Below are 25091 nucleotides of genomic sequence, written 5' to 3'. Positions count from 1 at the left end.
CATTTGTCCTTCCTCTCCATAAAGCATCGATTCGAAGCAAGTACAAATCCAACTTGGTGTTCAAGAAAAAATTCTGTAATGTTGACTGTACCTGCAAATCAGCCACTATATGGTAATGGAGAATCAGTTTTACCCTCAAATAGAAATATTGCATTAATATAAAGTGTTTAAAATATTATTTAAATTACTAAGTTTATCTTTTGAACTTTAAGCTCTTAGGATAAACGATAATTTAACATGGTATATCAGAGTTTGACCAATGTCTTCGTTTCTTAATTCATCTCCTGCCTCAATTAAATAGATTGCACTAATTAAATGATATAGCAATTAACCGCCCAGATTCTTGGGTATAAACCAGCCACAGTGTAATTAAATAATTATTCTTTTATTTTTTCCCTTGTCCTTTGAAATAAAAAAACCAATAGCACAGATATATAAAAGACAGTTTCAAAATAGATATATTCGTTCAAAATAGCACCATTATTAATGAAAAAAAAAAAAAAAAAAAAAAACAAGGTTCTTGATTTCATATAAATAGGACTTTCAATGAAAGTTTTGTTAATTTTTTTCAATAGACTATTGTAGTTCAAGAAAAATATCAAAAATATATATATTTTTAGCGATAAAGAGTGGATAGTTATCTCGAAAAGAAAGCAAAACATGTAGATTGACAACAATCTGAGTGTAAAAACTAAAGACCTGATGGAGACAGCTGAGATGGATGAATCCAGAAGATTTGTCAAGTTCTCCACCGAAGATTGGATTGGGAATTTGGGATACCCAGCAATAGTGTGAAAATTACCCATCAATTTTTTTTTTTAAATCTTGGCTATTCATTTTCATCAAACAGCCACCAACCCGCTACGTGTCCCACTCAATATAAAATAATAAAATATTATTTACATTTAAAAAATAAAAATAAAATAACTTATTAAAAAATATGGGATGGCCTGCCACCCCATCCCAGCCATGGGGGGTGGCTTCGCCGGTTGGGGGTGGCTGCAACCACCCCCTAGGCTAAGCTGACGTGGCCGGCCATCCCCTATGGAGAAAAATGGGGTGGCCGAACCATTATTTATTTTATTAATTTATTTTATATTTTATTTTATATTTATTTTTTAAATATAAATATTGTTTTATTATTTTATATTGAGTAGAACACGTGCTAGGTTGGTGACTATTAGATGAAAATTGATGGCCAAGATTTAAAAAAAAAAAAAAAAAATTGATGCGCAATTTTCCCCTACTGCCAGGGATCCCAATCGGCTTCATCAATAATACCTTAAAGATGGGATCTTTGTTTTCTAAGAGGAATGATAGGGACCCAACTTTTTTGTCCAACAAAAGTCCAACTTTTTTGTTCAACAAAAGTCCAACTTTTGTCTTATTTATTTTTTAAAAATAAAATAAAATAAAAAATAGAAAAAATGTTTGAAGCAACCCTATCTATTTTTTGTCTTTCTTTTATTTGGTATTTTTAAAAAAATGAAAAATGGTATTTTTTTCATAATAATGTCATTTTTTTAAGAAAATGTCATTATTATGAAGAAAAATACCATTTTTTATTTTTTAAAAAATACTAAATAAAAGAAAGGCCAAAAATAGATAGGGTTGCTTTAGACATTTTTTCCATTTTCCATTTTTTTTTTTTAGAAAAAAAAAAAAGGTAAAAGTTGGACTTTTGTTGGGCAAAAAAGTTGGGCCTTTAGCATTAAGCCTACCACTTCTCTGCTCACTCGCTTTTTTTATGTCAATAGTGATTGGGGTTTGAACCGTTTCCGGACAACCGTTAATATTTCATGCTTTTTGGCCCATAAGCATCTCCAGCAGCATTAGGTATTTTACTTATTGAAAAGTACAATTCTTTACTTTACCTATTTTTTTTTCACTACACACTCTAACAGATTCTCTATTTCATTCTCTACTTGCTTTAAAATATTATTTCTCATTCTTTTTTTATTATATAATTGACAACACCAACACATATGACGAACATTCATATCACATGCAAGTACTAATTCTTAAAATTAATAACATAAATAAATTTTTTCATCAAACTGCAATTGATTTGTTTCCGTTTGTTTGTTTCCATGAAATAAATTTTTTATGCATTCAATTTTTTCATTCAACTGTGTGAAGAAATTTTGTGAGCGAGAGAGATAAATTTTGTGTTTGAGAGAGAGACGTAGCAGATGTAAAAAGGTGTTCAGAAGAAATAAAAGATATTGGGTTAAAAGAGGTAAAATAAAGAAACAATAAACAAAAGAAAAATAAACAATATTTTATTCATCTAGTGTGCTACCGTGAATAGCTCCAAATTGCTATTCATTGTAGCAATATAGCTATTCTAGCTAATGGCAAACTACTCTATTGGAGCTAAAAAAAAAGAACAATAATAGCTAAATATAGCTAATATTAGTCTTTTAGCTAAGCTGCTTGAAATATTCGCTGCACAAGTGTTCTATCCAGTCTTTTCCTTTTTTTTTTTTAATCTTTATAAAAAACGATTTAAATCATTATGACCAATTGCCAAAACCTATTTAAATCATAATAATAATAATAATAATAATAATAATTATAAATAAATAAATAAAATTAGTCACTATATTTAATGTCATTTTCAAATTGCAACTTATTATTTAAATCTTATTTCATTATTCTTCATTCTTTGGACCGTTAAATAGATTCTTCCATCCAAAAGGCAGCGAGCAATGAAATAAATTTTTATTTATAAGAAACGATTTAAATCATTACGACCAATTTAATAGCTTTTTCAAAGAAAAATGGGATTTTAGGTTTTAAAATTTTGCTAACTACATTCGTATCAACCAATAGACTCATGATCCTTGTTAAAATATCACAAACTTTCTACCAAAGAGGATAGTAAATCCCTGCAATAGAAGTTTAACTAGACATTAAATTAAATGAGAAACTCTTAACTTAACCTACTTTGATATTTTAACACTCCAAAGGGTAAATCTTTGCCTAATTTGCATGATCTTATTTATGAGAATTTGTACTTCCTAATATTTTAGATTTGAATCATATTAGTGGTACTATAATTTTCATTATATTTTGACGTGGCACTTGTCACACCAGTTACTGGCGTAACAAGTAACATAATACACAGATTATTACATCAATTTGTATGAAATTATAATCAAAATTGTAATGTCCTAGATACTTGTCTTTGAACTTTAAGCATGCTTGATAGTTGATCCAATGGTGATGGGGCATAATCCTTGACCTTTCGCTACAATGTTTAGCCAACATTGTAAAGCATTTTATCATAAAGACTGATGGGATAATTTAACAAGAAATGATAGATGTCCAAGATGTGATGTTTGACCAATGGTTACGTATAAGGTTGATGTTACGTCTCTTGTTCGCAAAAGACTCAAAGTAAGAGTGTTACATTAATAATTAAAGATGTGTGACACCCCAAATTGTGTTCTGAATGCACAAAAATAAAAAAAAAATAAAAAATAAAAAAACCAAAGCTGAATCAACAATTAGTAAATTTGTCATAGGCCAATGCAACCTTTTTGTATGAGCATGAATGAGTTATCCCTAGAAAATCTTGATTAATCAAATTTCTCCAAGAGTTACAGCTAGGGATGTCAACCCGGTTCCGGTTCCTGGTTATTGTACAAACGGGAACCGGAACTGGGGTACCCCAGTTATTGATTTTGGGAAACCGGAACTAGGTGACCAATTCCCGGTTAACCGGTTGGTTCTGGTTTGTACTCGGTTATCCGGACCGGGTAACCGGTTTTTAAAAAAATTTGTATTTTGAGCTTATTTTAGGTATTGGGCCTAAAATAAGCCCATTTTTTGCACACAGTTGGCCCATTTTAAAAACAACTATTAGCCTTTTTGTCCCAATAAACTAGGTTTTGTTGTGATTGTTCCAAATAATTTTTTTTTTTTTTTAAAAAAAAAAACTTAAAAAAAGCCCAAAAATCCTAAAAAAATCAATGTTTTTGCCTATATGGGCCTTAAAAAAATAAAAATCCAAGTTTTTAAAATGCCAAAAAAATCATTTTAAAAGCCTACCTAATACATAATAGGAAAATGCTAGGTGTTCTCATAATGTTCTCCCAACTGTGATGTGGCTTTTAAAATTACCGTTGAATCATTATTGACTTTTAATCTATTGGTAATTTTAAAAGCCACATCACAATTGGGAGAACACTAGAAAAATACCATGCATTTCCCTACATAATATATGTAAACAAACCAACAACAAAAAAAGATATCACCTCACAACAACTACAAACCTAAAGAAAACAATAAAAACAAGTACTAAAAACTAAAAATAAAAGCAATATATATATATATATATATATATATATATATATATATATATATATATATATCACCCTGTTACCCAGTTGGCCGGTTATAACCGGGTGCCAAAAACCGGAATCGGAATCGGTTCCTCGATTCCCCGGTTTTCCGGTATTTTTTGACACACCTAGTAACAGCTCATTTGAAGCATTAGATAAATAGATTCCAACAAATGGCCTTCTTTCTTTCTCTGAACAATTTTGTTTGCTAGGATGTTTCTAAGGATCAATTGTAGGTTTTCAATTTAGAAAATAGGGTTAACTATTTTATTAGTACCTCGGTTTACATGTTTTTATTTGTTTCCCCCTATGTCTTCAAAATAGCCAAATCTGATACCTCACCTATGGAAAAATACAAAATCGATACCTCGTTAAGTTTCCGCCAGTCTCAATTAACGGAATTCCACATCATCTCCATTAATATTGCGACACGTGTCCTAAAAATTAAAAATAATAATAATAAAAAAGTAAACCTAAAAAAAAAAAAAAAAATTGAAAATTTGTGGGGTGGCCGGCCACCCTTTTTTTTTGGGGGGGAGGGGGGGGGGTTGGTCTAGGGGTGGCCGAACCACCCCTAAGGGCCTTGGGGGTGGTTCGGCCACCCGCATCATTCCAGCCAAACCAAACCTAGCCCCCATCTCAACCCATCTTTGCCCCCATGCAACCGATTGTCCACACCAACCTATCGTCATCATCTTCATAAAAAACTGAAACATCTCACATTGCTAGATTTTGTTCCATATAGTTGGAACAAATCAAATTGAGATCAAACGTTTCACTCATTGCATAGATTGAAATAGAAGCCAGTTCGACAGAAAGCTTTTGAAAATGCAGTGCACCTTGGTAAATAAGAAACAAGATAAATACAGAGGTTAAACGAGCATCCCACACCCAAAAGGTGCCCCACATAGGTCTTCCCTAAAACCCCCTAGTAACTAAGGTAAACAACGTAAAAAAAGCACCCATTTCTGTACCGGTTCTGGAAGAGCGAAGAAAAAGGGGATGTTTTGTTAATAGGAAGAAAGTGTTTATAGTCATAGCGATATAAACAAGAATACTCATAGGGCAGACACTGTGGGTTGCATGGGGGCGGCGATGGATTGCGTGGGTTGCAGATTGGTTTCAGGCGTAGAAGATGGGGACCTCAGGGTTTGGTTTGGTTCGGCGTGGGGGGCTGAGCCACCCCCAAGGCCCTTGGGGTGGTTCGGCCACCCCAGATCGGCCTTTGGCCAAAATGGGGTGGCTGGCCACCCCTCAAAATTTTACTAATAAAGTAGTTAACCCTAGAAAATAATAAGAATTATTGCTTGCAAATGACCACCAACCCTATTGAATTTTTAAAATGCATGTGAAAATTACATCATATAATAATGGATATTAATTTAATAAACTGAATATAAAAGTAAAATAAAGGAAAAAGTACACTTTACTCCCCAAAGTTTGAGCCGATTTTCAATTCGACCCCCAATATTTCAATTTTTGCAATGCACCCCTTCAAAATTTAAAATTTTTTCAATTCCGCCTATCCGGTTAGTCGCTGCCGTCTTATCTGATAAGCCTATTCGTTCCCCAAAATGTCCCCACCCACATGTTGAGATAATTGTAACTATTGTTGATTTGTTAAATTTATCAATGGTATATCATTAATTATCCTAAAAGCATAAGTATTTAATTGAGATGAAGGTATAGTTCGAATTCAAAATCTTTGCTTCCATATCAACTTAAATGACCAATTATCCAAAAAAGCTAAAAATGATAGAAAATTAAGAATTTAATTAATAATTTAACAACCAACATAAACCTAATTTACAAATTCACAATTTATTTTATAATAGCACCCCCAAAAAAGAAGGGTAAAGCTATAAACCACATTTTTATCCCACAATGCTAACGTGACACTTCCAACTAACCATGAGATCAATCCTTGTTATTAAAAAACAAAAAATCAAGAGTTGGTTGAGTCTGCCATATTATCATTGTAAGATAATTGTAAAATAAAAATGTAATTAATAGTAGTACAGACCAAAAAAAAAAAAAAAAAAAAAAAGGACATGTATGACCCGGAAAGAATTCTAATTATTTCTTGGTCACAGGTGTCGCTATCTTTCTTGGTCATCAAAATATGATCTTGAATTCTTAATTTGCCTGTCAAAACTCTTAACTTCTTTAGTTATTTATACAACCAAATAATGGTTTCTATACAGAAGCAATATGAATTTTTCTTTTTTCTTATAATAACATTTCCTTGGCCTTTACAACTTGTAACAACAAGCTCTACTACCTACATAAAGAATGATGTAAAAGTCGACATTGTATGATACTCATCTGGTATGAAACAAGGTTCTTTTTGTTATGCAGCAAGCCAAAAGCTTTAAATCACCTGTCAGCTAAAACTGATTGACTCCAGGAGAGCATGACATCCCGAACAACAGCTGGAAAGTCTGAAAGTCCCAGCATAAAATTTTGAGCAGCAAACATCGAATATTAAAAAGATATAGGGCGTGTTTGGAAAAGCTTTTTCTTATTTTTGTTTTGTTTGAATAGTAATAAGAATTGATTGGTATGAATATAAAGGTGAAAGGAGTTTTGAATTTTTGTGAGAGAAAAATGAAAAAAACTGTTTGGTAATATGAAAAAAGAAAGAAAGAGTTTTACATCATCATGCCACAGAACCACTTGATTAATTAATTTGTCATTTAAGTTCAAAATGTTTAATGAAGCTTACCTCGTACTACTTCCACAGCTACTGAAGGTATGTCTATATCGCCTTCCACCAGTCTATAAACATCCACAAGCTGTAAAAGACGCATTCATAATTTAGAATTATTGTAAACCAAGTATTATGAACATAAAAAATAAAAAGAAAACTCCATTTAGCCCTCCTCAACTTTCACCTCAATAGCAATGCCTCACATTTATTTTATTTTTTATTTTTTATTTTTAAAAAAAGTTACAATTAACCCCCAAACTGCTTGCCTTTCTCTTAGCCCCGTTGTTAAAAAATTTCACAGAAAATGAAAATGACAAAAATACAATTTATTTAATAAAAAAGGCTAGGAGACCCAGCCGTGGCTCTCCATGGGGGGGAGACCAAGCCATGAGTCCCCTCCAGATTTATTTAAAAAAATTTCTTTAATTTAAAGGCATTTTGGTATTTTCACACATCTTTCAGGAGGTATTTTGACATTTTTCACACATCTCACCGGGAGTATAATAGACATTTCACGCATTTGCCATCCAAGTTAACCAAAAATCCTAACAGTGGGGGTTAAAACGGGACTAACAGTTTGGAGGGTTCATTGCAAGTTTTTCTAGTTTAGGGGAGGTTGCAATTGAGATGAAATTTCAAAGGGACTAGTGTAATTTTTCCAAGAATAAAAGTAAAGTTCAAATCAACAGACCTCCTGAATGTGAAGCTTCGAGTCTTCAGTCAAAGCAAGAAGAAGCTTTCTACGAATTCCTTCATCAACAAGGAAAAGGCGAGCTCCATCTTTGATTGTATCTGTGAGGTCTAGTTTTTTTTCAAATTGCCAGTCTCTTGAACTTTTCCTGTATAAAGAAGGCACAAGTAAATAAAAAACTCTCACGCAGAATAGGAAACAAAAGAAGCTAATGGCCAATGGCCATGACAAGATACAGACTTTTGCTTTACTTGCAATGCCGGGTTGCTGCTCATCTTGGCAACATTTTCCTTAGCAAGAACAATAAGGTTTTCAAGCCGTTTCCACTGGAAAACACCATCTTTGAACAGAACCTAAAACAAGGAGCAGACTTTTATCAAAGGCTGCAACTGGAGAAACAATTATATGTGAGCAACTAGGAAATGGCCAATTGACATATGGAAAAACATAGAACTCTACCGAATAACCAATATATAACCGCTATTCCATAGCTTGATATGAAGACTTAGTGTTTAGCTATAGCTATTCTTTGTATTGTGTTTAGTTGTTTGTTTAATGAAAGCTCCCATTCATCAAGAAAAGATATGAAGAGGGGAAAAAAGAAGACTACACAGAAATCAATTTCTTCAGTCATGCACAAGTTAGAAGCTTCTCGAACTTCAAATATACACATTCATATTCAAACAAATTAGTTCTGAGAACATGCATGCCAACACGGGTGAAAATTCTAAACAAAATCAATTTTCAAAAGAAGAATGGCTTTGAACTTACCTGTATGAGGCGTTCACGAAGAGCAGGATTTGGGTCTGTTAAGAGGCGCTTTGCCACATATGGATAGGCAACCTATTTGATAATTAACATTAGTAATGACGTGAAAAGAGAAATCAGGATAAAACTTGGAACATTGCATCTAACGAAGTCACTGCTTCTATAGTAGCAATTAACCAAAAATATTTGTAGAGTAGTTTGTGAATAAAAATCTCAGCAAAACCAGAATTGGTGATATCTACAAGAAAATAAACTAGTACAATCCTCATCATGAGACCGGGGGCATACATATTAAGGTGTTAACATAAAAATATGCTTGCAACCTGACTAGGGCAAAAGCATCAGTTGGTGACAATATTAACAAGGTAAACCAAAGCTCATCTTATCAGACATTTTTAGGTATAATATATTCTGAAATGCAAACTGAATTACTGATTAAATTAGCTTGATAAATCTAATTGACGTTTATATATCTAAGATATAGGACAAGTGAGATAATAGAAATAAACTACTTGAGTTTTGACGCCAGAGTTGTGTGTAAAAACAGTATGGTAAAAATGAGGACCAAAAAAAAAAAAAAAAAAAAGAGAAGAGGTGCGAGTAAGAAACTGTTGACTAATACTCTGTTGCAATTTTTAGCGGCATAAGTAATATAACAAGCTACTGCCATAGCTCAATAAATATAAAGGAAAAAACATTCCAACAGTCGCTGATGAGCTTTCCTCTTTTCCCTTTTTTTCTTTTCAGCTGAAAGTTGTCCTTGAGTATTAAGATTATAATAGTAATGATAATCTTATGTCCATTTACAATATATCATAACTTCTAAAATACGACAGACACAAACTCAAAAGAAGATTTAATAACAAAACATAAATAAGGAAACAAGAAGTTTTATCCTTACCTCTAGAAATTTGAAGTCCCGCTGTAGAGTGAAACAGATTCCCTCTTGAGTCAATAAGGAACGGATGACAAGTGAAAACCTCTCTGGGATACGGATCGGATAATTGTAAACCAATTGATTAAATTTCCCTGCAGCAGATATGCACATTCGTGTGAAGCGTGTTACCACAAAATGTAACTTGGAAAATAAAAAATAAAAAAATTATGGGGAAAAATTATATCAGAGGTAGCTAGTGGGGGATTGAATAGTAAATTCTATCAATATGATCTTTGAATAGTTCAACAAATTCTGAATAAGCATGAGAGACATTTACATGCTGGGGCAAACATGACATTCAAAGACCGTTCATGCTACTATATCAAATCGGAAGCAGGGTGATTTATCTGAAGGGGTCACTATGGCAAATATATATATATATATATATATATATATATAGAGAGAGAGAGAGAGAGAGAGAGAGAGAAATTACCAGTAACACTTCGAAAATTAAAATCAGAGAGTCCTTTTCCAGAAGAGTTCTGCCAGATTGCTTCTAAAGCTGGGATTATGGGAGAGACATCAGTCCCAGGAGTCAGGAAGCCAAGCCTGGTGAAATCATTTGCCATCTCAACATAGTCCTCATTTACAGCATGGACAACAGCATCAATCAAGATCTGTTTATTTTGCTGAAAGATTGAAAAGCAATCATTAAGTGGGTCCAACAGAAAGCTATTCCAACCAAAATCAGATTGCCTAAAAGATAGTAAAAACATAGCAGAATCTTAATCTTTGATCGTTGTTCTAACAGATCCTTAAAGTCTACCAAATTTGTCGGGTGGGCTGTGCTGTGCTTCTACAAGGGAGCCCGGTTACCAGGTTGTACATCAACACTTGGACCCATGAGAAGAGTGTATCAAAGTTTTTCGTTTTAAAAAAAAAGAGTATATGAAAAGAATCAGTAAAAAATCTGTCATGTTTCCATATGTTTAAAAATTATCAAAATAGACATCAGAAATCTTCTAAGACATTCAATATTTATTGTAATTGAGTCATTCATAGGGTGCAATGAGCTTGTATTGTTATTAAAAGCAGCCATGAATACTACGCATAATGAAGCCAAATGCATACAGGTCTACTTATTGTCTCTGGCAAAACACACATTACCTGACTAAGCACTGCAACATTCCCAAAGTCCACATATGCAATACGTCCATCACGCATGGCAAAAATATTTCCAGGGTGTGGATCTCCATGAAATAACCCAAATTCAAGCAATTGCCGCAAAGCGGCACTAACTCCAACTGTTAAAAATCCATTTACATCGATGCCACCTTCCTTAATAGCCTGACTTGCATGAAGGAAATATTATTAATACACAAAGTGACATCTGTTGCTTTGCAAAGTAAACAGAGATCAAAATATCATCATCTATCTTGATAGTCAAACCTGTGGATTAGTGCACCGGATGCCATCAATCCACTCCATTACAAGAACACGTGACCCTGAAAGTTGCTTGTAAACCCGAGGAATTTTGACAGTTGGATCGTCCTTGAAGTTCTCAAGAAAATCTTCAATGTTACGGGCTTCCTGAATTAGAGAAAAGAAACAGCATGTTACATTTAATCAAATATAAAAGTAAAACAAATTACTGAAAGCATCTGCACGGGTAGCTCAATTATCAAGCAAGTGATGATGATAAAGCCATGTTTATAAACATTATGCAGACAAAATGCTTTAAACTAGTGCTTTTTTTTTTTTTTAAAGTTGTTCTTGATTACCCTCGTAATCATTAAGTACATCACAACTTTAACGCCAAATAGAGGAAAGTTTTGAAAGGTACCAGTGTGTAATCAAGCTCCTCCAAAAGCTTTTCGCCAAATTCATCAACTATCAGCTCTGCATTGCACCCTAGTTTTTGTAGACTGATGCCGTTCAAAAATGAAGCAAGAGTACGAAATAGAAAAAGATCCCGATAAATTAGAGGCTCTATCTGGGGTCTTTGGACCTGTCAATATATGTTTATTTAGAATTATAATTAGTTAGACTACATAGTTAATAAATCTCTATAGAACTACATAAGCTTACAAAGAAACAACATGCCCTAAATCAAAACTCAATTACTTTTGTTAGAATATTAACTAAATGATTAAATTTAGGAGAAACTTCAATTACACCCCTCCCCCCCTCTCGGGAAGTACCAAGCGGTTTTGCAATTATAACCTCGAAGTTTAAAAATTATTGGTATTCCATGTTTCAACCCCTTTCAATTTCACTCATTTATTGTTAAAATGCCATTTTAATTTTTTTTTTTATTTAAAAAAAAAAAGGTGAAAATTATGGTTACCCATAGCCACACCGTGTGTTTGGATTGACCCATGGACAGATGTGGATTTGGACCGACCCACGACCAGCCATGGCTTTGGTGACAGCTGTGGGTTTATTTTTTATTTAAAAAAAAGGGGGATTTTAACAAAAAATTAAAAGGGGATGAAATATGAATACCAACATTGCAAATTTTCTTAAACTTCAAAGTTATGATTGCAAACCGTTTATACTTCAGAGGGTGTAAGTGAAGTTTCCTCTTAAATTTATAATTTGAGAAATATTAAGGGTACTAATTCTTTTACTAACAGAGGCATATTAAACTGATGTGTAGCTCATTCATGGGTACTCATTACATTTCTCTTAATTAATTGTTTTATTTTTCTCCAATGAATGAGCTACACATAAGTTTAGTAAGCCTCTGTTAGTAAAAGAGTTAGCACCCCTAGCATTTCTCTTATAATTTCCTATGAGTTTAATCTTTTGGAACAACTAATGACTTATAGTATAGCAATAGACTTAAGTTCGAATCTTCACTCTACATTATACTTCCCATTTCAATCAATATTCCACACGTTGAGTCCTATTAATTAAAGGTTCGTCTATGCCCACATGTGAAGAGGAATATTATAGTAGAAATTAAAAGATTAAAGGGTTAATTACCTTTTTAGTACCTAGGTTTTCACATTTTTATTTTTTCTTACTTAGGTTTCAATTTGTATCACAGATGGTACCTGACCTATGGGTAAATACCAGTTTAGTACCTCCATCACCATTCTGTCAGCTAAACTAACGGACTACAATAGGGGTGGTTCGGTTCACCCCCTCCAGCCAATCTGGGGGTGGTTCGTCCACCCCCATGGCCTCTAGGGGGGGACCGAGACACCCCAAAGCTTTTGGGAGTGGTTTCGGTCACCCCTTTTGGGCCATTGGGGGTGGCCAAATCACCCCCAAGGGCCTTAGGAGTGGTTCAGCCATCCAAAGACGGGTTGCAGGGGTGGCTGAAACCACCCCCATGATAGTCCGTTAGTTTGGCTGACAGAATGGTAATGAAAAGTAGTAAATTGGTATTTACCCATAAATTAGGTACCATCTGTAATATGAATTGAAATCTATATGAGAAAAAATAAAAATGTGAAAACCTAGGTACTAAAAAGGTAATTAACCCATGATTAAAAACACAATTTCTAATGAATTTAAATTTTATAGACAATTGGTGATTTAACAACTTCAAAGAAAACAATTTCATCCCTTTGATGCCTCCTTATTATACTATGTAAGTGGCACTGTAATCTAGTAACAATGTAAAGAATTTGCAACAGCTACAGGAAACATGGCAAATAGGAAGCTGATGACTTCAACAGGTATGAATCACTCTAGCTCCAGTAAACAATAATATATCCACTGAAGGTGAAGTTCAATACCTTTATAAAACTAATAGATCCCAAACCATGAATGTCCCCAAAGAGAGAGAGAGAGAGAGAGAGAGGATAAACCTCGTACAACCTTAATAGCCACATCCTCTCCAGAGGCACGTAAAGTAGCTCGGTACACTTGACCCAAACTTGCAGCTGCTATTGTCTGCGACGAAATTTTACTGAAAACAGCTTCAAGTGGTTGGCCCAATTCCTCTTCTATGATGTTGAAAGCGACCTAAACCATTGTCAAGCCATACGCTACTTAAAAAATATTTGATCCCAATATGTAACAGGGTTAAAAAAAAAGGCTCGTTACAAATAGAAGTGCTTAGCTTTAGCAAAGTACTGACAAAATGGGCTTTTACCTTATTGGGGAAAGGAGGAACATCATCTTGAAGAATGCAAAGTTCATTCATATAATCTTCTCTAATGATATCAGGTCTATTTGCAAGAACCTGGCAAGACATGGACAATATTCAATCACAGGGAAACATGAAACTGAAACACACGTGCTAATTGAGCAAACATTATGGATTCAAAGTTCGATGCCATAATTGAGAAGTTTCTAATCAGGATGAATAATATGAAGAAGCTGGGATAAATCTCCTCCAATCAGGAGAAACTTGGTATTTTTTAGCTCAAATTTCCATAAATGACATTTTTTTCATCATTTCATTTAGCCACCAGTAATCCCAAATGTACAAGTCAGTTAAAATCAAAATACTTATACTGAGAAAAAAGAAGAAGAAGAAAGATACTGTTTTGGAAGTCTGATCGTCAAGAATAAACAGTACACTAATAACAATTTAAGTTCAGGTTCATACAGGAAAAAGCGAAAAATGGACCAATTGAAGATGTAGAGTACAGTAACAAACACTTACTGTTAAATAAATGGAACGCAACTAAGAAAAGTAGATATGTACTGAAGCAAATCAATAAAAACGCAACAAACCTGGCCTGCTTTGATAAAAGAAGGTCCCAAATCACACAGGAGAGTCCTAAGCTGCCGAGCACGATAAGGAACAACTTCTTCATCTCTTCCAACAAAGCAATCATACATCAACGAAGACCAGTAAAACCCCAAATTCCACACTATCTCCACACCTCGAGAAATTAGCGACAAAACAGCCCCTCTGGATTCCAATACCTTATTTCTCACCTATTACCAACAACAATAGAATAAACTCTGCCACCACTTAGAGGTAAATGCATAACAAATTGAAGAAGACTTTGTTTAACTATTTTCATATTCATATTTGACTACTCTATCCAGTTATTATTCACCAAATTATCAAAAGCAACAATAATAAAACCGAACAAATTGTCATATTCATATTGCAAGCCCTTATTCCTCACCCAATTATCAATGAACAAAACCCCAAATTCAAATACCAGATTAACGCCAAAAAAAAAAAAAAAAGTTCTTTCACATCCGAATTCCAGAAAACACCACTCTACTCCAAATTCAACGCAATTACGCAGCAAAATTTCATTCAAGCACCGTGATATTGTTCCTCTACCAAATCATCGCCTATAATAGCCCTATTTCACACCAATACATAACAAATATGTCAAAACTTCATGTTGCTAAGAACTAGTTTTTCACACTAAAAGAAAAATCATACTGTCTCGGGAGAGTACTTGCGAAATGGCACGCAAACGCCACGCTCGATGTCGAGCTGCTCCAAGGCACTGCTGGACTTGCCCAATTGCAAGGCCCGGGCCTCGTTCTCTCTCGTCGCTGCTAAGCTCCTCCTCACCGTGGCGCCATTAACCAAACCCCCGGCTTCCGAAGCCGCCGCCGCAAAATTGGAGACTCGCACAGGCAACGATCTCTTCTTGCTCCTTTTCAGCACCGCGGCATGGAAAGGAGCTTGAGATGGCGCGTATTTGTGGTCAGTAGAGAAAGGAACTGCGTTGGCATAGTTTGTAGAGATGAAATCCATTGTTGTTGAGCAAGAAGTGAAGCCCTAGAGGTACATTAGAGAGAAAGAAGGCGGTGGTGGTGGAGGGAAGCGGTTAAGAGAGATCAGCAGGAGCTTCAGAAAAAGCAGTTTATAGAGTGAAGGAATATACCGTTTTGTGTAACGATATATAAGAAGATTGGCAACCACATAAACGTTATTGCATATTCAAATAATTTCAAGATAAATTTCAGACAAACACGCAAAGGAGAGTGCTGGTATTTTTGTCTTCCACCCTCCCATTGGGAAGAAAAAATTGCAAAATTTGTCAACATGATTTATATTATTTGCAATTAGCTCTTGATGATATCTAAGTCCGTTACAAAAAAATTTACTTCATATAGTCAACTTCCGTCTATTGACTTAACAGATTATGTTAGTATGACATATCATAGCCAATAAAATTGTAACACATGTTTTATTTAAGTCAGTGTCAGTGTGTCACATTAACATAATCGGCTAAGTTAGTGAATGGAAGTTGACTATAAGAATTAAATTGTTTTTTAACATACCTTAGAAATATCTTAATTTATTTTGATATTACATAAAGTTAATTGTATATCATATAAACCATTTTGTATTTTTTTTTTCTTCTTTTAAGAAAAAAAGTAGACCTACTCTCTATTGGACAATTTTATTTATTTTTTGGTTACAAATTGGGTTATAAAGTTTTAATAAAGTGACATGCTATGCTACAATGTAATTTCTTTTAGAGGGTGGGTTGTTTTTAGAAAGTTTTTGCCATTTGCGATCTCCTCCAAACTAATTGCATCAATATCCCTTTGGACCCTTTCGTTCCCAATAATATCATATAGATAAAATTACTTGGTCCGAGTCTAAAGTCTATAAGGACATGTTTGGTACTCGAAAATGACTATTCTATTAAGAAATAAATAGTTATTATTGGGAATGATAAAACATAAAATGAAATACATATTTCTATTATTTAGTTTGGTGAAAGCGTTTTCAAAAGAATAGCCAATTCTCTAATAATAATAAAGTCTAACTATTATGAGTACTTTTTCGTCCACAGTAGAATATGCAACTTAACTTTTTTTTCATCTAATGTAAATCATAAATAGACTGATTAGTCTATTCACTGTTTACATTGTAAACTTTGTTTATTATTTGTTTTTTCTCACTTTCTTTCTTTTTCCTCTTAAATCTAGATGATTTTGATTCATATTTGAATTATGATATATCCACGAGGTGCTCTAACTAAATCATGACTAATGAGTATTATGATAATTGATAAAATTAATTTACGAGGTGTGCTAAGTAAATCATGAGCATTATGATAGTTGATACAAATAACAGTTTTGGATTTACAGCTCGAACCATCCATCCTCACTTGGAAGTAAGGGTGTAAATCCGGTCGGTTATAATGGGTAACTGGCTAATCGACCAATCAGTTTTTGCATTTATATATACTCAGTTATAACTGGTAATTGGGTATATATATATATATAAAACGACCTCGTTTACTCAAGGTTTTTTTTTTTTTAACAACCACAACAAAACCTAGCTTATTGGGCCAAAAAAGTTATAATTGTTCTTAAAAATTATCTAAATTAAGCCTAAAAAATAGGCTCAACACCCAAAATAGGCCCAAAATATCAAATTATTTAAAAGACCCGATTACTGGTATGGATAACCGGCTACTAACTGGTAACTGACAGTTATTACATAACCGAGTAATATGTAGCCGGTTTTTAAAATTGACTCATCGACTACCTTGGTTCCAGTTAATGATTTTAGCCCGTAACCACTAATCGGAACAAGGTTTACACCCTTACTTGGGAGAACACTCATAATTTAATAGCAGCAGGGTATCAAATTCTTCTATCATAACTTAGTGTTTTGATGTGAGTATGAGCTTGTGTTGGAAAATAGAAAGTAATTTTATGGTTTTCCTCATGCCAACTATTTTCAAGTGGCTTTTGTGTTTTTCCTAGTTTATTATATTTTATAAAATTATATATTGAATTAATAAATTAGAATTTTTTAGATCTTCAATGTACAATTTTTCCTAAAAAAATATAAACCATGTTCATCAATTTAAGTAGACAAAAAAGAAAAAGAAAAAAACAATTCTCCACTATCCTTATCACAAGCAACCTCCCACAGGCGGGAAAGTTAAAGCATTATTGGCGGGAAACCGTAATAAAACTCCCACAAATTCATAATATTCACTCTCATAGATCGGTTTCTCTCTAATTTCGATCTCCCTCTCTCTCTCTCTCTCTCTAGGGTTTGAAAGATGTTCTCAAGCTCCCAGTTCGAATCCAACTCCGCCTTCTCCGGTGGCGGATTTACGTTCTCTCATCAATCTCAGCCCTCCGATTCAGATCCCTCTCCGGCGAAAGTAAGCTCTCTCTCTCTCTCTCATCATTTTACGTTTGGACGCCCATAAAATTTAGGAAAATGATAGAATAAAGTACGGAAAAGGAAAGGAAAGGGGCTTTCTTTGTCATTAAATCCTCAGTACCAAACGAAATGAATTGAAACAGAAAAAATTATACTCTACTGATCGAAATGCAACTTTCATTTTAGAAAAATGAAAAGAACAAAATAAGAAAAGAGTTCTCATTTTCGTTCTTCTGTTTTCTCTAACTGCTAATTTGAGACATGTTAGGGATTTTTGTTTTCGTTGGTTTGTACTGCTGATTTAGTGTTTGGTTGCTGAGAAGATGTGATAAAAGGAAATGAGCTCTCATTTTTCACATTTCATGTTCCATCCATAAAAATGTTTGATTTTCAGGAAACCAAACCGTCATGACACATTAGTCTACAACATTATCCTTTTCTTGGCAGTCAAACAGGGTTTATGTTTTGCTCTATCTCATGGTGTTTTTCTTTGCCCTTTTTTTTGGGGGATGTTGTTTTGTGATTGCAGAGTCGTGAAACTCAGGGTTTGGTTCCAGTGACAGTGAAGCAAATAAGCGAGGCTTCTCAATCTGGTGATGAAAAGTCGACTTTTGTGATCAACGGTGTGGATGTGGCCAATGTACTGTTCACTTATTGCTTTCGATGTTTCTTTCAACCAAAGATATTTCATTGCTCTATTTACCAGAAAAATGTATGAAGTGAAAAAAAAAAAGAGACGTAAAATGTTTGTTTACAGATTTATTTCTCTTTTCATTGGACACTGAGCCAAGTTTTGAGTTAAGCTTTTATCTTTTGTCACTCAAAACTAGACTAATCATATGATTTGATTTTTTGCAAGACAAATTAAATTTAGTCTGTTTGTCTCTTTCTTAAAGTTAACTTCTTTGGCTTTATAAACGTAATATAAATCAAGATAAGTGAACAAATTATTCTATTTTCTTTTCTGGGTATTATTTTCCGATGAAATAGAGCTTCTATCATGTATGTCTTCATTTATATGGAAATTCTTAATATCTTGTTGGTTTAGGTGACGCTGGTTGGGATGGTGTTTGATAAACTTGGAAGGAATACTGATGTTGGTTTCAACCTAGATGATGGAACAGGAAGAATTGGATGTAGAAGATGGTAATCTATTCATTTTGGTGTGAATACATGAAATATTATTATGTTATAAAGTCTTATTTTTTAAAGTTTGCCTTTTGGCTTCTTAGATTTTACATCAATGCAGTTTTGACTGCAGAAACTAGAGGAGCACTTTTAAATATAAACCAAAAGATGCTTTTATTACTTTATCTTTTCTTTCTTTAGTTGATACAATCCTTATTCTAAGTCCACTCTACATTGTGAAAAACAAGTCTGAATCTATGTTTAATTTTCAATAGGATCAATGAGAATTTTGACACAATAGAAATGGAGAAAATACTGTAAGTTTTCGGTCTTATTGTGGTTGTTGTAATGCGGCACCATAGTGCCAAGAAGTTTTGATGATTTTCTATGATTTATCATGCAACAGAGATGGAATGTATGTTCGTGTTAATGGACACTTGAAGAGCTTTAAAGGTGTCAAGCAAGTAGTTGCCTTCTCTGTCAGGTAAGGTTAATAATAACACAGGGATGATGGCATTGTGTTTTTAAACGTTTTAGTTTCTTTTAAAAGAAGTTCAATAGTCTTTGGGCTCAAATATATTTTTTCCTCAAACAAAATCTTGAAATATTGATTCTTGTAGATTTCATAGAAGTTCAAAATTTTGATCTTCTTGGAGAAGTTATAGTGTCAATTCTTTAATGGATTTGAGGAATTTCACTTTATTTTTGGAATTTTAATAACAGTTATTTAGCTTGATTTGTTTTAATTTTTAGTTAAGCTTTTGAAGGACACATTTGGCGCTTTCTACTATGAATTTTCTTTTCCATGAATTTATTTTTTCTCATTCTGACAAGAACATGGATTTTGTAATTTGACTAATATATGACTCACAACTTGATGAGATTAGTTGAGATGCATCTAAGTTTGAAAAGTTGATCAGCTTCAACGTAATATACTTGTCTCTAGTATGTGCAATTTTTTTTTTTTTTTTGAAGTAGATAGATTAACTATCTCATGATGCCTTGAATGTTGTTGTCTTTCAGGCCTGTGACAAACTTCGATGAGGTTGCCTTCCATTTTATCGATTGCATACATAACCACTTGCAATCCAAGTCACAGGTACTGGTAGTTGTGCTCTAATTGATGCCACAGGTGGTTGTATGCATCATGCACTTGCTCATACTTATTATTGGCGATTCAGTTGTTTCACTATTCCATAAAAGATGATAGGGATAGTTACTTCACTCTATCCCCTTAGTTTTATAGAATTTGTGATTTTTAGTCATAACCTGATATAGGCTGAAATAAAAATAGTTTTTTTTTTTTTTTTTTTTTTTTTGGGCAAAGTAGAGGAAATAAAAAAAAATAAAAAAAGAGGGAGGATTGAAAACACACTCGATCAAAGAAACACAAGGAGGAAGAAGAGGGAAGGAAATGCTTTTAGTGAAAGTGGTGGAGGCATTCCATTTAGCAAGGTTGTTTGCTACGAGGTTGACACTTCGTTGATTTTTGAGGCATTCCATAATGTCAATTTGCTAAGAAACTAAATATCTTTGATGGTAGGTGTTGGCTTTGGATAGTGTAGATGACAATGAGAGAATTCCCCCAACAATAATCTTGTTTATTCCAAGAGTTGAAGCTTCGATAAGGGAAGGTCGGTGTTTGCTTCAACATTTGGGTTGTCATGAGGACATTTGGCTGTCCAAACATGGATGAGCTTTCCATTCGACTAGGTGCTGCTATGATAAAAAAATCATCTCAAACGGCTAAATTGAAGTAATGCTTCATGAAGTTTTCAAAAGGGTGCACAAATGTCTAGTTCGATTTTCTTTTGGGGGTGGGGTGATGGTCATGAGTATTCTGTCTGAGTAAGTCAAATCATGTTCATAACAATAGCTCCAAATGAGCGAAAAGAGTGAGTTTCATCAAGACTAATTTTTAGAGATGGAGTAGGGTTAAGAATTATTCTGCTCTAATTTAAGATTGGATTAGCAAAAGAATGCTGGATATTTGAGGGCAATAGGATTCACGTTACAGGACTTGGGAGAAGTGATAGTTTGGGAAGAAGGGTTCATGAGTTTCAATTTTAGAATCGCAAAGGGGGCAAGTGATCACATCGTTATTCGAGAAGGGAATGAAGCTAGCTTACTTGGATTTGACAGGATGAATTTTCCATGCTATTTTTCGCACGAATAGCTTTAGTTTGTCTTCGATTTTGGCTATTTAGAGGGCTTTCCAATCAGTGGTCTTGAAAGGGCTATGGGAAGCATATCAATTTTCCAATCGGTTGATTCTCTATCAAAATGTTGCTGGATTTTTTATTCGTCCCACTGTCTTGGATTAGTTTTTATCAAGTCTACTACTACCCAGTGGATGGTCCTTTAGGTTGTCTTCTTTTCTGGGTCTAGGTTTGAAATTTGAGATCTTAGAGATCCAAGAGTTTCAAACATTAGTAGATCTACCATTATTAATCATGTATTAACAACTTTTTGCCAAAAGATTCTTGGTTTTTTGATTGCCCTTTCAAATCCATGAAGCACTTGTAGTCAGTTGGTTTTTTGTAAAAGAGATTCTTGAGGTAATTTCGTTTTATCGCATAGACATATATGTGGTTAGAGGTTTGTTGGATTTTCCATTCCAATTTGGAATTTGTGGCTTTTTAATATTGAATCACTCCAGAAAGTGTCTTATATTAGAAAGATGAATTGCTCATATTGATTGGGTAGATTATAAAGGTATTTATGGGTGTTAATTTTCACATTAATTCTTTATTGGGTGAGATGAGGTTTTATAAGTGATTTTAGGGAGTTTCAATTATGATTTAACTAGTCTTTTTGGTTGTTACAAATGGTATAAAAATAACTTAGTAACACCATGTGGTGCTAAAACACTGCATAAAATGGGCTATATGACGAGAATGTTAGGGATTTGAGTGGAGGAGTTAGTGCCACATTGAGACGATGAATAAGTCGATTATAAAGGTATTCATGGGGGCCAAGTCTCACATTAATTTCTTTGAGACTAAGTCAGATAAGTGATTCTAGGGAGCTTCAATTGCAATTTGACTAATCTTTTTTGAAATGATAGCGTAAATGTAGATAGTGTTTCTCTTGGGTCGTTACAGATATCATGCGTTCTTTCGATTGAAAGGTCGGCTGTTTCCTTTGGAGTATAGATAGAATGCTAAGCTTTTGGGCTATAATTTTTGCTACATCTTTGTTGAATTCTCTCCAAAAGTTCTCATCATAGCATTTAAGGAGATGTAAAGAGATTTAGAAAGGAGGTAAGTTGATTAGAGTACCCATTCTATTGGTACTGACTTGATGGTAGCTCTTTGTTTTTTGGCGGTTCCACCCACCAATATGTATTAAATGATTTAGCACTATGCCTGTCCATAATATCAAGATATTTTAGTCTAGGCTATAGGTCGTGTCCTCCATAGCTCGAACTCATGACATAGTGCCTGCTCTAATACCAATTGTTAATGGCCAAACTATGATTCAAAAGTCCTAGACATTGTTAGATAGTGGTTTGGTTAAACCTTTAACCCTTAGAGTTGTAACATTTTACTTGCAATTTGAGTATTTGTACAGTAAAATGATTATTTGAAGTGGCTTCAACTTAGCGACACCAAAATTGAGGGATTGCTTAGTGTAATACTATAGATGTTCATTCACTCTCGTCAAGATGGATTTATTATGTATATACGTTGTGTTTCTGTATTGATTGTGTATATTGTGTTTTGGCTGAAGTTGCAAGGAGTTACCTCGATCCAGCCTCAGTCAGTGGATATATCCTTTAACACTCCTGTGAAGAATGAATCAACTGGATATCAGACAGCCCCATCTACTCAAGTATGATATGACTTGGAGATCTTTTTTTTTCCTTTTTTTCCCTTCATGCGTATTGTTTGGAATAAGATTTTAATTCTCTATTTTGTAGTTATCTGGCCAATTTAGCAGTGATGGGCTCAAGAGCTGTGATCAATTGGTCCTCGACTATCTGCAGCAGCCTTCAAGCATGTGAGTTATCAAACTATATAGCTTTTTTTTTTTTTTTTATCCTATTTTTCTTTGCTTGTGTTGCCTGATTTTATATAAGATGGCTTAGTGCAGTATTGTCTCTCCCAGGCAAAGTGGTATTCGTGGCTTTTATGTTTAGCTATAATGTTTGATTCTCATTGCCAATTATACTCAAAACTTTTTGGATCTGTTCTTGAATGCAGTGGACAGGAGAAGGGGATACACAGGGATGAACTTTCACAGCACCTAAAACTTCCTGTGGATAAGATAATGTAATCTCCCCTCTTACATTTAGCATGTCACTTATTATCTTTTTGGGAATACTTACCTCTCTCTAAACTTTTATTGCTTTTGTAATCATTCCCTAAAGTTCAAAACTCTCTCAATATAGTGTATCAAACTTTAAAAAATTACAATGTCACCCCTCTCATTAGGTTTGAGATTAAATCATGTTGCAAAAGGGTGACATAGCTTTTATATTCTTGTAAAATTTATAAAATTACAAAATTAGTTTAATTATTATTATTATTATTATTATTATTTTAAATAAGGCGTATTTTGAAAATTTTCAAGGTCTCCGTTAAAATTAACTGTTAAATACCTTGTATTCCAGGTACTCCATTAGGGCTCTTGAGGAGGAGGGTTTGATATACTCCACCATTGATGAGTTTCACTACAAGTCAACTGCATGTGGTTGATATTCTTGAGGATTTAACTTCCGCTAGGGTTTTGGTGTTACCGTTAACTTCCGCTAGGGTTTTGGTGTTACCGTTGCTGCTTTATTTTTCTTGTCTTCTCTGGTCTGGAGTGTGTACATATCCCTAATTAGATGCTTTAACTGTTTGTCACTTATTGTAATCGTATTTGATTTTTCTTGTCTGGAGAATTATTTAACAGGTTTACCTATTTCAAAGCAGTCCACTAGAGTATTTTTAATATGTTTTTCTTAATTAATCATTTATTTATTAAATATAATTACGGTTTACGAAACACCGAACAAGTTTATGAAATTGACGTGTTCTTGTCATCAGATGCAGTCCTTCGAACTCTAGAAATTATTTTTTTAAACTCTTCCAAGTGACTACATGTTTAAGGGAGCGATAATCCGACAATGTTTTTATTCAAGCTTTTAACTGGGATAATGTTTTCCTTTAAATTACTAAAAATTACTAATGTTATTTTTTTTTTCTTTCTTTTTTCAACATAGGACAATACATGTGCACACACAACAAATTTTTTAATCAAGTTCTACAAAAATAATTCTACAAGTTTTTTGTGCGAAAGTATATAGAAGACTTTTGGGCCAAATGATTGGGTATAAGACACAGGAAATAAAAATTATTCACTTCTTTTTTCCACTTTTTACCTACATATAGGAAATTGTCGATCAATCATGAACATAATTGTATAGCATAACACGTTAATAATTCATGCTAAAAAATAATTCAACCAAAATAAATATCACATATGATAAAAATCAATGAAGTTGTCAAAACACTCATTTTTTAGCGATAAAAATAATACATATACCAAAACACATATGTATAATATGTTCACAAAACAAAACACATTGTTAAAATAAATATTACACCGTAGAGGGAACAAATGTTGTGTAATATACAACACCCGATTGACACAAAACCAAGCATCACTCTAGCTTAATCCATTGCTGGCATCTACTCTGACAAAATGCCAAGGCCAAATGCCATTCAAAGCTATACTCTTAATATAAGGTCAAGTCCTTATGCCTCATATGAAGCAAAACAAAGTATAGGTTTCATGTTTGCTCCATTAACCCAAAAAAAGAGAACATTTTGGCTTTAAATATAAAACAAAACCCAAAATAAGAGAAAAAAACCCACACGATCCACACTCCAAAAGCCAAAAGCCAAAAAAAAAAAAGTGTACATCGCACAGAGAACACAAATATCATGTCATTTTAATTTAAATTGAGGAAATTACGATTTTTTAGGTGGAACTATTAAACATTCGTTAGTTTTGAATTTGACAGAATATTATAATGGACATGGTAGGCCTTGATTTTTTGGTACTGGTATCATGATGATCTTTATTTTGAGGTTAAAATGTATACTTATTTAAAACGTGCATGGTACTTAATAAAAATATCAAAGATAACATTTGAAAGATTAGTATTAAAAAAAAAAAAAGAAGTCTAAAATATGAAGCCAAGAGAATCATGTTTTATATCCTGTCATAAGAAATAATTGAAGAAGAAAAACCGCAACTTACATTTTTGTCAAAGAGGCTTAAATGAGGGCCAACTATCTCTTGAAAGGAGATAAATTGAAAAATGTTAGGTGTTCTTCTTATATTTTTTTGGCGTTTTCTTAGTCCTAGGTGGACATTATTTTCTGAAAATCAGATGAGAGAAATAAGAGCTAATTTCCTTTTTTTTTTAAAAAAAAATAATAATAATATTCACCTAGGATCAAAAGAACATGAGAGAATACCCAGAGAGCCTCTAACATTCC

The 25091-nt window shown here is 33.6% G+C and overlaps 2 protein-coding genes across 2 annotated transcripts; one reads left to right on the top strand and one right to left on the bottom strand.

The window, feature by feature from the left end:
- Positions 1–6552: 6552 nt before the first annotated feature.
- On the bottom strand, positions 6553–15213 carry ACDO1 (Protein kinase superfamily protein). Its single transcript, XM_059604109.2, has 14 exons — positions 14764–15213; positions 14091–14297; positions 13504–13593; positions 13227–13373; positions 11239–11403; positions 10845–10985; positions 10563–10742; positions 9889–10084; positions 9420–9547; positions 8522–8593; positions 7991–8103; positions 7751–7898; positions 7075–7144; positions 6553–6790 (listed from the first exon to the last, which is right to left on the bottom strand). The coding sequence occupies exons 1-14, from the start codon at positions 15082–15084 to the stop codon at positions 6726–6728; spliced, it is 2043 nt and encodes a 680-aa protein (XP_059460092.2). The 5' UTR covers positions 15085–15213; the 3' UTR covers positions 6553–6725.
- A 1976-nt stretch (positions 15214–17189) lies between these two features.
- On the top strand, positions 17190–23535 carry RPA2 (replicon protein A2). Its single transcript, XM_059604642.2, has 11 exons — positions 17190–17262; positions 17353–17467; positions 17999–18109; positions 18518–18615; positions 18873–18914; positions 19004–19081; positions 19621–19696; positions 22330–22431; positions 22520–22599; positions 22803–22871; positions 23213–23535. The coding sequence occupies exons 2-11, from the start codon at positions 17363–17365 to the stop codon at positions 23295–23297; spliced, it is 846 nt and encodes a 281-aa protein (XP_059460625.2). The 5' UTR covers positions 17190–17262; positions 17353–17362; the 3' UTR covers positions 23298–23535.
- Positions 23536–25091: the final 1556 nt, after the last annotated feature.

The sequence above is a fragment of the Corylus avellana genome, chromosome 9 (genome assembly GCF_965113065.1).
Source record: "Corylus avellana chromosome 9, dhCorAvel1.hap1.2, whole genome shotgun sequence".
NCBI classification, from domain to species: domain Eukaryota; kingdom Viridiplantae; phylum Streptophyta; class Magnoliopsida; order Fagales; family Betulaceae; genus Corylus; species Corylus avellana.
The sequence above is the reverse complement of the archived record's forward strand: the minus strand, read 5'-3'. Positions and strand labels throughout refer to the sequence as shown.